The sequence below is a fragment of the Xenopus tropicalis genome, chromosome 6 (genome assembly GCF_000004195.4).
Source record: "Xenopus tropicalis strain Nigerian chromosome 6, UCB_Xtro_10.0, whole genome shotgun sequence".
NCBI classification, from domain to species: Eukaryota; Metazoa; Chordata; class Amphibia; order Anura; family Pipidae; genus Xenopus; species Xenopus tropicalis.
Genome location: NC_030682.2, coordinates 39,564,688 through 39,581,555, shown reverse-complemented (window position 1 = coordinate 39,581,555; position 16,868 = coordinate 39,564,688). Strand labels below are relative to the sequence as shown.

At 38.6% G+C, this 16,868-nt stretch overlaps 1 protein-coding gene across 1 annotated transcript in view; it reads right to left on the bottom strand.

The window, feature by feature from the left end:
• The window catches only part of dnah11 (dynein axonemal heavy chain 11), a 153,080-nt gene that overhangs the window by 68,376 nt on the left and 67,836 nt on the right, over positions 1-16,868 (bottom strand). The window contains exons 31-41 of the mRNA XM_031903586.1: positions 16,511-16,744; positions 14,839-14,970; positions 13,419-13,579; positions 12,437-12,593; positions 12,205-12,350; positions 11,989-12,105; positions 9,794-9,932; positions 3,434-3,526; positions 3,012-3,206; positions 2,440-2,517; positions 724-856 (exon numbers count right to left, since the gene is read on the bottom strand). Coding sequence (XP_031759446.1) covers positions 724-856; positions 2,440-2,517; positions 3,012-3,206; positions 3,434-3,526; positions 9,794-9,932; positions 11,989-12,105; positions 12,205-12,350; positions 12,437-12,593; positions 13,419-13,579; positions 14,839-14,970; positions 16,511-16,744 — 1,585 coding nt within the window. The remainder of the gene's footprint in view (positions 1-723; positions 857-2,439; positions 2,518-3,011; positions 3,207-3,433; positions 3,527-9,793; positions 9,933-11,988; positions 12,106-12,204; positions 12,351-12,436; positions 12,594-13,418; positions 13,580-14,838; positions 14,971-16,510; positions 16,745-16,868) is intronic.

Sequence of the window (16,868 nt, the reverse complement as noted above, 5' to 3'; positions counted from 1 at the left end):
AAGAAAAAAAAAATACCGGCCTTCCTATATTTTTCTCTTTTCTCCCTATTAATAACATTGGCATCAACCATTAATTTTATTGGTTAGGAAAGCATTTTTTTTCACACCGAGGGGGGAGAGGAAGGGATCACCAATGAGCCGGACTTGAACCACTGCCCTCTGTATAGTTGCTATCCTTTATAGTCTGTTGCTCTACCACTGAGTTTCAAAGGGATCACCAGATGCAACTGTTTCAGACAGGCTTCTAACTATGACCTATTTGCAGCAGCACACTCTACTTCTCAAGATAAAAATTAAAGATGGCCGTGCATTCCATGGTTTTCAATTTTTCATAGTAATTATATTTGCATGTCTGCAGAATGCTTTGGCAAAATGGGTGTGGTATTTATGGGCGTGGCCACAAAATGCATGTATCCAAAAAAAAATTTTCTGCAATGTGTGAACCCTTTATCTGCACAATCCACTGAAGGAAACCTACAGTCTGAGATCAAAAAGAAGCCCTTACTATATTTTTAGAATGCACTATAATGTGACTGATCTTTTATATGCGTGAGATTGGTATTATAAGGCTGTGCATTTTTGTGCTACTTAAGAGCCAATTGGTATACAACTACCAGTCTGCTTTAAAGCAGGGTCACAAGGTTACATTTCTGACGTAAACTATAGAAAGCAAATAAGCCTACGTTATCAGTGCTTGGTGACATTCCAGCCACCCGTGCCTACCGTCTTTCCATTCTCTTGTAGCTGGGTGAATGAACCCAAAGAGTTCATCAGTACTAACAGCTTTGGGGTTCAGATCATTCCACACCGGCTTTTGCTTTCTGTTTAAGTAGGTCTTGTTCAGAGTCCTCAACACCTTGTAAAATACACAGAATTTATTAACACGTTTTATTCAGTAAAAATTCAAATAAAATATTTTCCCTTGGAGTGCATAAATTTCCGTGTCGTTTCCTGATCTAAAGCATCAGTAATTACCAAGACGTTCTGAGTAAAATGGAAGCAATTAAGTTTACAGAATGTAGTGTAATTAGTTGTGATGAAAGAGATTAAGTGCAGAAGTATTGTATGTGTGCAAGAAAGGGAATTATACAAATAACTGTCACAAAGCCAGATCTAAAATGAACTCACAAATTGTAGGTTAGGTTCTTTTATAACTTACAAGGTCAATTTATCTGAAATTAAAATAGCTTCAAAAATAAAATTGTAATTGACCACTTATGCGGAAAATCTATGCAACCTTGATAACATCTATTTTTACCAACTCTCATAATAACACTGTTTAACTGCTTGCATGCTGGCTCTACAAATGTTTACTGTTAAATAAGAGGGCAATGCCATGAAGTATAAAAATGAACTGCAGAACAAGAGTTAAACTCAACAATACATTTTTCATCAGTTAGTAATTAAGGTGAGGGCATATTTCATTCAACACTTGTCCTTCCCATAAATGTATATTTTATTCTATTTACTGATACTTGTTAAAAAGGCTGAGAATATAAAATGTGGCCACTGTGAAGGCGAGTAGCAAACATGGTATATCTATTCAATTTAGAGGGAATATACACCTTATTATTTAAATAAAGACAATATCTATGCAGTTTTCTTCCTTTTATCTCATATATATATATATATATATATATATATATATATATTTCTGCATAGATATGCCCCTATATATTCTGTTCAGGCAATGAGAAAATTAAGGCTTTGTCCCTATTTGGGTAGCCACGCCCTGAGTGACAATGCCATAGGCTGCTTGGAAAAATAACAAAACAAATAAAACAAAAGAAAATGTATATTTTGTATATTTCTTCAATAGTTTTAGTAGACAAATCAATAAGGAAAATTAGAGTAAAGTGCTGATGGGAACGACACAGCCCTGTTATTACCACCTGGCAGAGGGAAAGCTATAAAGGACAGGGCTTCTTAGCACCCTTTATCAACCGGAGCTCCCTAACTTGGACATCTGAGCTGTGGAAATTAAGAGGAGGGATGTGGAATGTTTATAGTCTTCCCTTCATGTATACAGCACGGCACCACTATATTCATTGTGGCAACGTTATAGCCATGGTGGCAGTGGCAAACTTTGTGCTTTATTCTGGAGGGCAAAGAACTGTGCCTGGGGTGTTAAGTGAAGGGCTTGGTGCAAGCGTACAAAAAACATGGTGGTTTGTGCACTTTTTTGCACTTTGCATCCTGGTACGCACTTTATAAATGTTGCCTAGTGTCTCTTAATAAAGAGTTTATTTTTATTTACTTTTGTTTAAAAAGTCATCAATAAAACATTTTTGTTCTGGGTGTAAATATATACTGCGATGCAAGTGGGTACAACTACATTAGAAGGAGGGCTTCTCAGGCTTCCCAAAGGCTTGACATGTTCCAGTGGGGGAGGAAATAGCCTTAATTCCAACTGATTAATTAAAGCGACAGATGGCCTACCTTGCTTTTCCCAGTTCCAGCATTTCCAACCACAAAGACAGAATGGCGAACTGCAAGCAGCTCTTCCAGCTGGACAACCTGATGTACATAAATATATTTATTAGTTTCCTACCATTTTCCTATTCTCCATGTTACTATGCTTTTGTTACTTATTTATTCCCAGACTTGCATTTGCATTAAATTAGGATTCATGGTTTCCTGTGGGGTCATTATGAACTAGCAGCTACGAATCTCCCTGTGTATCCCAGGCCTTAAGACAATGTCCTAAAATATATGTAACCTAAGGAGGTCATATGTTAGGAGGGATATGTTAGCTGCATGGGAGCTTGAACCCAGTAAGTCACTAGGAACCCAGAGGAATACTCTTAAGACACTTAATACATGAAAGAAGAACCATTGTTATACTTTTTTTACATTTAGGACAAATTATGAAAATGAAACACAGCCATCTCTTAGAGGCACTTAAACACTTTATCAAGCCTGCAATAAAAGTTAACCTTCAGGTTTATTGCGACTTTACTGCGGTTATTTTAATGGCGAGTAATTAAAAATAAATTGATTTTTGTTTTTACTTTGAGAATAAAGCTCTCCTCAGGCTGCAAGTGAAGCTCCAGGGTAGACTGTTTAACCATCTGCTCGAAGCTAAAGTCTCTCTTCCTGGGCACATCCAAAGCTGGAAACAGGTCACTGATCAAACCCATGAAAATTGGAACATCATCAGTCACTATCTTCGGTAAATTGAAGTCTCTTAAAGCTCGCATGAGCACCTACATATGTCATAAAGAGAACATCCATTAAACTGTCATAAAAGAGAAAAAAACACAACACAAACAAGACTTATGTATTAAGTAGAACAGATACAGGATGCAGGCAGTCTCATATCACTTTTAAAGTACAGAAGCTTCTACTAAATCCAGCCTTAAAAAATGTCAGTGGTAGAATCACTGCAAAAATGTCACAAGACTAATGTTTATGTGAGCCTGTATGTCAATACCTGATCTTCGGGCCTGCTGCTGTCCCCTCGTTTTAAAGAGCCTGCCACGACCAGTACAGATTTTACTGCTCTCAGTCCCCAGTCATAATGATCCTGTATACAAAAATCAAATAGATCAAATTGTAAAAACAAAATTCATACAGACAGCTACAAAAGGTCCTCTGCTCACCCTATATCAATATATATAGGACATTAAGGGGGACATTTACTAATCCACGAACGATCCAGGCGTTCGTTCGGACGCTCCGAGCGTTGGTGACTTTTTCGTATTGTTCGCCACTTTTTCGTACTTTGCGACAAAATTTGTGATATTTGCGATCTTAAGAAATTATCGTATCCAATCTGAATTTATACCATTCAGGATTCGAACTCGTGTTTTCATGAATGTGCCCCTCAGACATTCTGTGCATTCAGCTACCAAGATCTGCCCACCCCTTTAAGCAAAACAGGGATTGTTTGTCCATGTATTACAATATATTCCAGCTGCCAAACTACGTCAAAGTAATGGAGGGATGGCATACATGGAACTGCAATTTGCTGAAGTCGCCTTGAGAGGAAACTCTTTGTACACACCAAAAATTTTTGTGTATGCAAGTCTCTAAATGTGTGCCTCATTTACTAAAGGGACAAAGTGCAATTCACTGTCCCCCCCCCACCCCCCCACATTCCCAACAATGCTGCAGTTTTCACAGAATTCCATCATAATCTTGCAGCTAGACATAAACTGCAATGCCATTACAAAATGGGGGTCAGTTGAACAAGCTGAGTTTGGGGCATTCTGGGTTTTACAAGAGCAGGTCATGGCCATATTCTTATTTGCCTTTCAATCCCATAGGTGGGCACAATGTGCAAAGGGCCCATGAACTTCTTTGCGCTGGACCCTGCATCTCATTTATATCCAAAGGTGCAACAGGTGTACCTCTATTTAGTCAGGGAATACATTTTCCAGCAGCAGACCAATGTGTTTGTGGTTAAGGTCAGATCAGGGCAGTACTGCCTCTGTGCTACAAGTTTGTTGGTAAGCTGTTGGGCCACAAAGGAATTTCTTGCCCTTGGCCCCCTGTGCTTTAACTTACTCTAATTTTTGTTTCCCCTATACCACTAAATTGCATGAACACACAGAGAGGCCTAAACATTGCAGAAATTTGAGATTCTCCACTGCTCCACTTTCATTTTCAGCACCCAACCAAATGTAATCAAGTTTTGTTTACCTATGCTCATACAGGCCTAAACATATACCCCAGGTAATAAGCTGGGACACATATTAATTTTCCCATGGCCACTAAAAGAGTTGATACACAGTTCACAATGAAAGACAATTAACAATAATAGATAGTGTAAAACAAGCATTCAGCTTTACAGAATGTTCATAGGGCTAGACAGGATACAGACAGTACAACACTATTTTCTTACAGTTAGTAAGAAATATGTTAATATGAAAAACTCTTCTTCTTAAAACTGTCTCATCCCTTTAAGTTTATAACTACATTGCTACTGCCAGCAGCATGATGTTGTCTTACTTATTTTATGGAGCAGGCAGTAAGTCACGTAGTGATATGAGTTTTTATTGCCCATTTTATAATCTAATAAATGGGCGGTCAATCCTCATCGGTAAAACTAAGGCTATTATCTGCAAATTAAGCTCCTCACTGCAGCGAAACCTTTAATGGTTTTACATCACATTCTTCTCAGCTAACTAATTGTCTACATGACAGTATTGCTTAAGTCATGGGAACAATATTTTTAGCTGTGATCAAGCTAACATAGAGGGGGGCACTAGGAGTAATGATCTGTGCAATTTACCGTTTGCTTTTATAACACATTGGACTATAAACAATGACCACAAAATACTTTAGTAACCTGCCATTTCTTCCACAATGGGTTTGCATTACTGAATATCTGCATGGAAGGGAAAATGTATAAATAAGACTACAGTGCAAGAATAAAATCGGGGGCTGACAATGTTTTAATTGCCAATATGCAATTCTCCAGTTAAGAATGTTTAGATGCTACTTTTCCATAAAACAGGAGTAGGATATCCTATCTGCAATGCTGGAAACTTGGGTAGAAGCAGCAGATCATGTGGCTGCTTGGGGTCCAAATGTCTAGATGGCACAGTGGGGTCAGGTGAGCAATAGTGATGAGCAAATTTTTTCGGCAGGCATGGATTTGCAGCAGAAAATTTGCAATCGTCAAAAAATGTTGCAGTCGAGTACAAAAATTGTTGTATGCAACAAACAAGTAATGTTTCACTAATTTTTCAGAAGTTTCACTAACAGTGATATAAAGTATTACTGTTGCCATCTTGCCCTCATGGGTGTCAACTTGCCATACAATCCCTAACTCCTCATTTTTTCCTACCTACAGCTGTTGTTCTGTTGGAACAGGTCTGTACTGCAATAGGTATAAATATATATAAAGCTATATGATTGTGTTGTATATATCAGCACTGGTGGCTCTGATTTCATGGCAAAATAAATCAGAATGGGCTTAGCTAAAATGCATACTGATGACCAACACAGTAAAGCTGGACATACACTGAGAGATCTGCTCATTTGGCGAGTTAGCCAAAGAACAGAACTTCCACTTTTGGGTGGGAGATATCGGATTGATCCAAAAATTTCTTAACTTGCCTGACCAACATCTGGCCAATTTTTGAACAGATGTTGGTCAGGCAGGCTTGTCTGAGGGCCCCTATACATGGGCCAATAAGCTGCTGACTGTTGGCAGCTTCTACTGGCCTGTGCGCAGTCACCTTAAGGCTCATTTAGTATGTGAATATCATGCTGCCTAAATTTGACATAGGCAAACCCCATTCACTCCCTAACTCACAAGTCATTTAGATGTGAAATTTAGGGTGCGCAGGCAGGTGCCAACATACCAGTCCACAATTGTGCCCTGTTCTTACCACTCACCTTATGGCAGACTGTACAAGGCTGCCTTGCACCCACTGAAACTGCTCTCTGCATCTGGCATAAGTTGCAGAGCCCAGTCAATCCCTGGAGTACTTTTAAACTGAGCACCATTTGGTGCAAGAGTACTAAGAATCGCGCGTAAATGACCCCCAGTGTTGCCTGGTACTTTGCACACAGTAGTCACCAATGAAACTCTACAACTGGATCCTTATTTACAAAATGCAATTTTTGGACACAAAATGGAAGCAAAATAGACTCTATTGTGGCAAACCGCGAGCAAGTTGCAGTGCATACTTGTTCTCCTGCATTTAAATGGCATCTATGAAAACTGAAATTACCGGTAGGTCCAGGTAATACAGGGGTTGTCTTGCTCTAATGCATGCACTTGTGCAGAAATCATCGAAATGCTGAAAGGCGCATGTATGGGGGCAAGTACCGTTCTGAGTAGCCTCAAAGCACACTCTATTCTGTGTACAAACTAGCTAGTTGCACTTCTGTTTGCCTTCATACATGAGGCTTTTGGTGTTTTTATTTATAACTGTATCCTGACCCACTTAAGTCAGTCTTTTATACTTTTATCTGGTTTCTAGAATCCCTGGTTCTAGAATACAGTCAGTTTTTTAAATACCACTCTATGTTTGCGTGTTATATAAATGCCTCTTCTGAAACTATAAAGTGAAAAAATAAAGACACTAGACATAAATTGCTACTAATACTAAAATTTAATTTTTAAAGTTTACTTCCCTGTAATTTCTACTTCTATATATGCTGTAAATGTCTATGTCTAAATCCAGCATAATCCCTAAAACTGGTATGGGCTTCATTACTACAATAAGTTGCTTATTGACACTGCCTCGGGTTCTCTCGCACACTGATGTCACTAGTTTGTCTTTGATCATAATTATCTCTTGCACTGGCTATCGTTCCTACCCAACAAGCTAGTTAAAAGTATCAGCCGTCTGGGAAAAGTTTTATGCTAAAAAGTAATTGATAAATAAATATTCCATCTGACACCTCTGTTAGATTTCTACCTTTTTAAGCACGAGGATTTGGCTGAACCTTTAATCACACTATAATTGCTCTGGATTTAAAGTGATAATATACTAGGTTAGCTGGAAGCACAATACAGTCATGTCATTTACGGCTTAAAACACTTATTGTAACACAGCGCTGCATATTGTATAATAAATTACCTGTCACTAGCCAGGACTTTTGCATTTACATGTATTATCTAGTAGTTATTACTTGGTGGAAATACAAAGCGCGTACTAATTCCAAGTGTAACATGTTCTGACTAGAAGCTAATGGCGCTGTACAATTATCTCCTCCAAAAATGACTGCAGGCAAAGTGTGGGAATAATAGTATCACACAAAAATTAATTGCAGCTATACCTATCCACAGAAACTATTTTTTTTTAACATGCTCTGCTATTAATTGCTCTAGAGTCATTTATACGCCAGACATTAGAAAGTTATGAATGCATGCATGAAATAATTTTAAATACACATTACATTATTATGCTATGTAGGAAATATAATTTCCATTTTTTGGCCTAGGCTATTTCTCTGACTATAATCTTTTCATTTCCTTGTGGGGATTGTATCTGTCATTAGATTAGTGTCGTTTAAACAGAAGTCTCCACGGGGTACCAGGTTTTGTTCAAGTAACATTTGGGAAACCATTATGCTACATAATACTTATACAACTTTACTCTGAGTCTGTTGCATGGATTTATCTCAATGTGTGCTACCTAAATGTGCTGCCCTAGTGTGCTACCAACTTCTTCTAACTCAGAGACCTACATACTTAATATGATAATTAGGTTTGGTGACCCAGAAAGCTAACCCAGTGCACCACCTCAGCATCCTAACTCACTGCGCTGCCTCAATGTGCCAACTTGGTGGGCTTTATCTTCCAACACTAAAGGCCTGATTTACTAATCCACGAATCCGAATCCCGAATGGGAAAAAATTGGATTGGAAACGAACATTTTGCGACTTTTTCGTATTTTTTGCGATTTTTTCGTTGCCGTCGCGACTTTTTCGTGAATTGTCGCGACTTTTTCGTAGCCAGTATGACTTGCGCAAATTGTCGTGACTTTTTCGTAGGCGTTACGACTTGTGCAAATTGTCGCGACTATTTCGTATTGAGCGCTAGTAAATGGCGGGCAAACCTTTCCGATTTTTTCACGACGGCTACGAAAAAGTCTCGACAATTTGCGCAAGTCTTACCGGCTACGGAAAAGTCGCGACAATTTACGAAAAAGTCGCGACAGTGACGAAAAAAAATCGCAAAATACTGATCATTACAAAAAAAACGCATTCGGACGCTTTTTGGACGTTCATGGATTAGTAAATCAGCCCCTAAGGGCTGTATTTATTAACACTGAAAACAAACATCACTGGTGATCTTGCCGATAGCAACCATTCAGATCTCTGCTTTGGTTTTCTAACTTGTATGGGCAACATATATGTCTCCACTGTTAATAAATGCACCCTAAGCACGCTGGCCCCAGTGTTGTAGCTCACAGCACCAAATTAAAGATTTACTCTTTATATCCTAACTGTAGCAGACTGGTCAAAGCTTATTGTTAAATGGTTATTTTTGCTTACTGCGCTGGTGCAAATATGCCTGACAATGCAAATAAGCCCCAGTGTAAGAGCTCAGAGACCTTACTGTGCTACCTCAGTGTGCCAACTCGGATAGCTATTTCAAAGGGCTACGTCAGGGTGCTTACTGACTCGCATGAGCTGAGTCTAAACACAGCAGTGAAGCTTTTTACACAGATGGTTTATGTCTTTTATATTATAGCAGCCAACCTACAAGTTTGGTTCTGGAGCTGTTGCCCATGCCTAATTTACTGTGTGTTCAGCCTTTGTCTCTTGAGGCACTGTACACGGCCATACAGTTGAATGGAAGTAATTCATTTATGTGGTGCTGTGTAGAAGTGCTCCCTGGAAAGCACAGCATGGCAATAATTTTGCCTATAAACCAAAGGGTATACCTTTTTTCAACCTAAGGACCACGTTACTAATGGAAAAGGGTTACAGCAAAAAATGCCCATCTTTTCTACTAAGTACCACAATGTTATTTGCAAGAATGTTTTTTTCTCACTAATTTTGCTATATACTTCCATTTGCTTATACCAGATAACAGGCAACCAGCTCTGAAAATGCATGAAATAAAAATGGTGCCTGGAAGACATATAATACATGCAATACATATAATAAGACATATAATACAAATAATAAGACATAGTAATACATCATTGTTATTTAGGCAGTCCCAAAACCAGAAAAAAACATTAAGCAAGCAAAATCATTAAACAATTAAGGAAAGAAAAGATAATCACATCTATAAATATTTACTGTTTCATCAAATCAATGCATAGGAACATAATATTTGTAGCAGCCATATGTATTAGCTATCCTCTTTAAAACTTACCTGTTTGGAAAGCAGCTCCTTGCATAATGTGTACAGGGTAATAAATTTCCTGGCTAAGGGCCGAGCATCAATGAACCCTTCAGCCACAAGCATTATCTCACAAATCAACTCAATGTCTGGAACAACCATCGCACACGGTCTGAAATAAAAGTCAAGTTGGCACAATAAATGTTTTGGTTTTTTTTTAAACAAATTTAAGTCACAGTGCATTTTAAACTATGCAAAACAGTACTAAACTTTTTGGAAAATAACGTCTTTAAAGCCATTTGTCACCACTAGAAAGGGCAGTCTAAAATCCACAGGCAAACCTCATTACCGCAGCCAATTCAACACTGTAATTCAGATCATCTCTATTCCAGCACAGTTGTTTGGTGTTAGTTGTAGTTGTAGCACAGGAGTGCCTATCTATGTGAATTTTATAGTTAAAAAGAAATTATGTATGAAAGTTTTAGCATTCTTCTGCTTCTTATGCTATATGTATATTCATATGTATCAAGTACATATATATAAATACATATATATAAAATGTCTTATTAACTATTCAAACCTAAAGGGATACTATAATCTAAAAATAACAAGGCTAGCATAAGTCCATATTTATTTTTCTTTATTTAGCCGACATATACTGCAGCACATTCATATCATGCACTGCCCCAGTGGAGCTTACATACTAAGATCCCTATTGCATATGGTCAATATTAGCAGGAACAAATGAATCATACTGTTGTTTTAGAAACTGGGAGGAAACTGAAATATCCAAAGGAAAGCCACACAATCATGGGAAGAACATGCAGGTGGTCATTAACACTGCAAATGGCCTTTTTTTTACACTTTGCACATTGCGAAGTGGCACAGGCCTCTCTACACCATTTTAAAGCAGCATGCCCCTTAGACTAGTGCTGCCTAGGTAAGGCAGTGCTCAACCCAAGAGGGGCACATCAGGGGTAGCATGTAGGTATACCCTCCACCTGCATCTTAACTTATGCACAAAATATGGGTCATCAGGAGACACAGCCCACATCACAGCCTTGTCCTTACTACTTGCCTTAAAGGATAACTAAAGCCTACCTAAAGAAGCAGGGCAGAAATGTTGTGCATTATGTTTTGGCCTTCTGTAGCAGCCCAAGGCACCCACAGCCCTTTAGCAGGGAAGATCTGTGCCTCCTGAGATCCCCCAGTAGCTCCCCATCTTCTTTTCTGCTGATTACTGCACACACTCAGTTCTGCTGACACTTATTGAGATTAGGGCCCAACTCAAAATATATGTAACAGTAAAGGGCTGATTGGTAATTCATTCATATTCACATTACATGGCAGCTTTGAAACCAGTGTAATTGGCATCAGAATTTAATCATCAGCCCTGTAGAGTCAGTTTATATGACAGGTCTCATTTTCTGCTTGATAATTTGTAACAACCCCTAAGCTCAGTTTCTCAACAGCTGCCCGGAGCACACTGAGCATGTGCATTGCCCCGGACAGTTCTAACAGAATACAAGATGAGGAGCTCCTGTGAAAACTGCAAAGACCTATATCATTAATTATAGAGGTGCTGAAAATGAAGCCAGTGCAGTCTGTTTATTATATAAAATGTGGCATTTCTAGCCATATTCATTTTTTGGGTTTCATTCTCTTTTAAGGCTGCAGCTTCACCTACCCCAAGTGTTCATTAGATGGGCACCTTAGTGCTCTAGCTCTTGCACCCCAGGGTATAGTAAATGACTCCTACAGAGTTTAATACCTATGGCAGTGCTGTATATATTTTTCTACACTGCTAACAATGAACTCCACATGGCTTTTTTTTTTTAATGAAAAAATCCTTTATTCCTTACTAGGACCCAAATATTTTAGATAATAGATCCTAATAAACCAGATATAAACATTGCACCTTAAAAAAGCCATACATGGGTGCTATTGCAATTAGAACATTTTATATAAGAATTTTTCGTTACAACAATAATGCATTCATATACACACAATATCCCCCAGTGAACAAACAGATACATACTTTACCACCTAGCAACAAATAGAAAAAAGGATAAAGGCAGATACTCTGGATGAGAGAATACCCCAACACTTTGGCTCAAATACCTCTGTCAAGGGCCCTTCTGTGTGAAATCTCAGCACCTAGATCTATTTTCTATTTGGCGCACTTCCCAAACAGAGCAATAGGTGGCATAAGTGCTCCAACTACTTGCCTAAAAAGAGCCTTGAGATTCTCAGGTAGTTCTGTGCGTCCGGCATACCCAGGGTTCATTGTGATAAATATTCCAACTGAATGCTTGAGTGTGATGTTTTCTCCCAGGAATAGGAATCTGTCAGGAAGAAAGGACAAGCTGTAAAATGTGCTACTAGCTAAAGATTACATTTTCATTTAATGTTAGCTATTATTACTAGACAGATCTTTAACTTGCCGTTCTCTCTTGTTCCGAATGGCATCTTGAATGCTTTTGACTTGCACAGCCACAACCGACAGAACTTCCACCGAGATCCTGTTAAACTCATCAAAGCATCCCCAGGCTCCTGTCTGTGCCAAGCCCTTATAGATATTGCCTACCGACTAGAGAACAGAGGGTGATGCAGCAAGGACTGTACAGAGGCACATCAATTGCAATGCAGATAGTTTCCACTTCCCACTGAACTTACTTTATAATCCATCTGTTCAGAGCAGTTAAAAACATAAACCATCACCCCAAGTGCACGCCCTAAATCCTTAGTGGTTTCTGTTTTGCCTGTTCCAGCTGGGCCTGCTGGGGCCCCACTCATGGTTAAGTGAAGGGACTGGGTCAGAGTAATGTAACACCTTAAGAAATGCAGAAAAAAAGAAGCGTCACAATATTTATACACAGATTATTATTAAAGGGCTAGTCCACCTTTAATTTAACCTTAATTATGCTGTAGGATGTCTAATTTTAAACAGCTGACAATTGGTCATCATTTTTTTTTGTTTTATAGTTCTTAAATTATTTGCCTTCTTCTGACTGTTTCCAGCTTCTAATTGGGGTCACTGACCCTGGCATCTAAATAACAAATGCTCTGTGAGGATACAATTTTATTGTTACTACTACATTTTATTACTTTATCCTTATATTAAGACCCTCTCATATAAAATTCATGCCTCTCATTTACATCAATGCCTGGTTGCTAAGGTAATTTGGACCCTATCAATCAGATAGCTGCTGAAATTCTGAACTGGACAGATGCTAAATATAAAGCTAAATAACTCAAATAACAAACAGATAATACAAAATAAAAAACAATTGTACATTGTTTCAGAATAACACTTTCTACATCTTACTAAAAGTTAATTTAATGGCAAACAGCCCCCCATTTTTATAAAGTGTCAACATATTCCTCAGAGCTGTACAATAGAGGGGTGTATACATTGAACATACAGATTATAGAGATCAGGTACTCTGCCATTCAGTGTTTTTCTAAATGTAAAACCTTTATTCCAACTGCACTACGCTGGGTACTACCCATTATAAACCCATTAACCCCCCAAAAACTCTTTGCTCAATTGTGAGATAGGAATGATGGAACAAAAGATATACTTTTTTTGTATTGCATGTAGAGCAACATCTACAATTTGTGTCAAAACCATAGTCTGGTCCCTATTGCTTCCTACCGATCAGTCAGGGGGGTGATGACTAGGCGGGGAGTATTGCCCAGATACTCATAGGAATACTGGAACTGAGCATCACAAATGTTCACAAAGCAGTGTTTCTGTTTCTCATCCCAGCGGTGGCGAAGCTGAGACAACCAGGCAAAATCTTGGGCATTTGTGACCTACAGAAAGAATATGGATGAAGAATGTGCAATGCATATATAATACATGTAATTATGCACCTACATATTATGGTTTGTTGAAATTTGATTTATGAATAGTTTCCTACTAATGCCTCACTTGTTGGCTGTGGCAAGGCTACAACCTGTGCTACCTGCAGTACCTGATTACATAATTATTCCATGATGTTGAATCCCACCTGCAACTTTAACTGCTCAAGATGCATTGATTGCACAAGGCCATAAGGAATTGCACTAGTATTTGAAAAATACTCTTGAATGGCTATTTCCACTTGAGTTTATGTGGCTATTTTGAAAATGGCCACTATTTAATGAAACCTATCTTTTGGTTTTGGTCTGCACCAGCAGACCCTGGCCCTGATACAGACCCTGAAATCAAAGGCTAGGGTTGTCAATCTGATAGCTGCAGCAAGCCTACAGATTTTTTTTATGATATAATTATTTTATGGCCAGTGGTGTGAAGGTATGTGAGATTAGTGACTTCCCACATAGAGAAACTTGCTTTCTAAACTTACAAATACAAATATGGCAATTTATGATTAACTAATTAATGGGGATAACTTAATAAGTGACCATACTAATACCCACAGAACAGGGCATCTGTCAGAGAGTCTTTCATATGTCTTCTGAATAGAGTTAAACTGCGCTTAAGCTGTTGATAGCTAAAGACTCTGATATAAGTACAGACTTGGGAATAAAATGTATTCTCCATATGAGGCAAGTGTCACCCTCTCAAGATGGCCTTCATGTCACTTTCATTCAGTGTCAGGGACTCCAAATCTTATGTGGTCATGTAAAGCACATTATGTCAATGAAATCCTAAATAAATAATAATTTCCACTCACAAGGCCATGTTGCCCAGAAACAGTAATATTCATGAGTGAATGTCTTGAAGCTGGCACTTGTGCTTGCTTTCATACACGGGCAGTGGTCTCATTGGAGCACACATGAAAACTGTGCATAAGACCCAACCCTAACACTAGCTGTTTTATTTGTAGAGATGGAGTCCACCCCTACTGTACTTGTGCTCTATACATATTCACTGCCCAAAATTAATGGATAACCTTTGTGCAGCACCAACCTCCTTTCAGCATAATGAATTCTCAGCACTGCAATTACATGTATACATTACACATAAACATATTGTGTACCAGCATTGTGTGTAAATACATTTCCTTTCTATTAGTAATAACGGTAAGATTGCCTAGGTCTCAAAACACATAAAACTGTGCCTTTCATACCTTGTGCGCTATAAGCTTAGCAACCACGTCTCTTGCATGAACGTCAATTGTACACATTGTCATGATTTTCTGTCTGTCTCCTGCTGAGAGCTCTCCCAGTAACATGTTAATAAGTGCGTTCAGCTGAGCGATCTGTAAAAAAGCTGTATATATTATTTCTCACTGACTATGACAGGAGTAAAACAGTACAGGAAAAATATATCATTCAACAAAGGTGTTTTTCTCTTCACCTACTGTTATGGGTATACCAGACAATGTAGATAGTTCTTTTGAAAAAATCACATTTGTAAGGTGGAAAGCTGTTTATATATAGATATATATATATCTATATATAATATATATTACTTGAAAAATACAATGGTTTGCCATTTTTAGGCAGCTGCTTTTGACCAGACAAGAATCTCCACCAGACAAGAATCTATTTTCCACAATGCCTTGCATGCATCTTTAAAGGTCTGTTAAGGTGGTGCCGAGGGACGGAATTTCTCTAGAATACATAGTGGAGGGCCGCTATTTGGAAGCCAGTTTTGATCACTCCCTCTTTTTAAACTGCACCCACATCAAACCACACTCATGTTATCGCAAGTGCTTTTAAATCCATACCCACATTAATGGTGGTAGCGCAGCAAAAACCCAAATGGTTGGTGCTCACTGTGGGGATATCACCCATATATCATTCATATGTGGAAGAATTATATTATGTCATATTAAGACAAACCCTTAAATCCATATGCCTCCTCCTCCCCTGTGAATAGCACAGCAACCCCCAGCATATAATTACACACCTTAGGGACCATTTAAGGGCTATTTCCAACTGCTAACAAACTCCCAGAACAAACCCCTGCCAGGTTTACATACAGGGCAGGCAGTACATAACACAATGCTGGGCCACAATGGTGACACTGCTCCTGTCTGAGGTGTGAAGAGGTAAACAAAGTGGGTTTTACAGTCTTAACCTGAGGTGTGAACAATGCAGAGGTGAACAATGCAGGGATTAAAAAGTGTGAACAGTACAAGGGATTACATGTTTAAACAATACAGGGGGATTACAGCCTGAATCTGAGGTGTGATCCATGCAGGGGGCCAGTTAATTGATTTAAAGTTTACACAAAGGTAAGCCTTTAAAGCAGCCAGACAGGTGGGGGGGCCACGGGCCGCATGCAGCCCGTGGGCTGCCAGTTGGACAGCACTGCACTGGGTTATAAAAACTGCCAATGGACTGAGTCGGCAGCTTATCGGCCCACGTACGGGTCTACCTGACCAATAGTTAGCCAAAAATCATCCAGATGTCTATTGGACAGGTTTGATTTTCTCATGAAATCAAGGACCAGATCTACATTTTCATACATCCTCAGTCTGATGGCCTGCACAGCCACAAGGTGGGTATATAGGGGAAAGACTAGCAGATCTGTCAGTATATGGCTACCTTTAATTAGCTACCTTTTTCTACATTGTTTAAAGAGTCTGTACAGAGAATAACAAGGGACAGACCTTTGTTTTCAATAGCAATTATGTTTAGAATATAAAGAATATCAAGGAAAGGTTTAAAACACTACTTGGAACGACTAAACAGACCAGAGTAATATGTTGCCTATATAGAAAACAAATCATAATATATCACAAAACACATACATATCATAAAAACATACATCACAGAACTCTTTGCAAATACCTGCTTCTTGATGTAATCTTTAAGTGCGGTTTCAAACCCCTCTTCTAACCTTTCAAAAGCAATTCCAACATCAATGGTCCACCAGATCTGAGAACTGGTCAGTGCCACTTGAGCTGGGTAGTCAAAAAGCCACTGATCTCTGGGCTTGTCTTCATATGCAGCCACAGATTCTGTGATATGACAGCATATGGTTTCACACATTGTTTCTTCAACTTTCTTCAGCCAGTGCTCCACCTTATAAAATGCAAAGTTTCAAGCAAATGATAAAATATTTATATGATGGGAATGGAATCTGGCAGTATTATACATTTATTCTAAGCATTTTACTAGGATAAATCCTTTTATGTAAGACAAATGT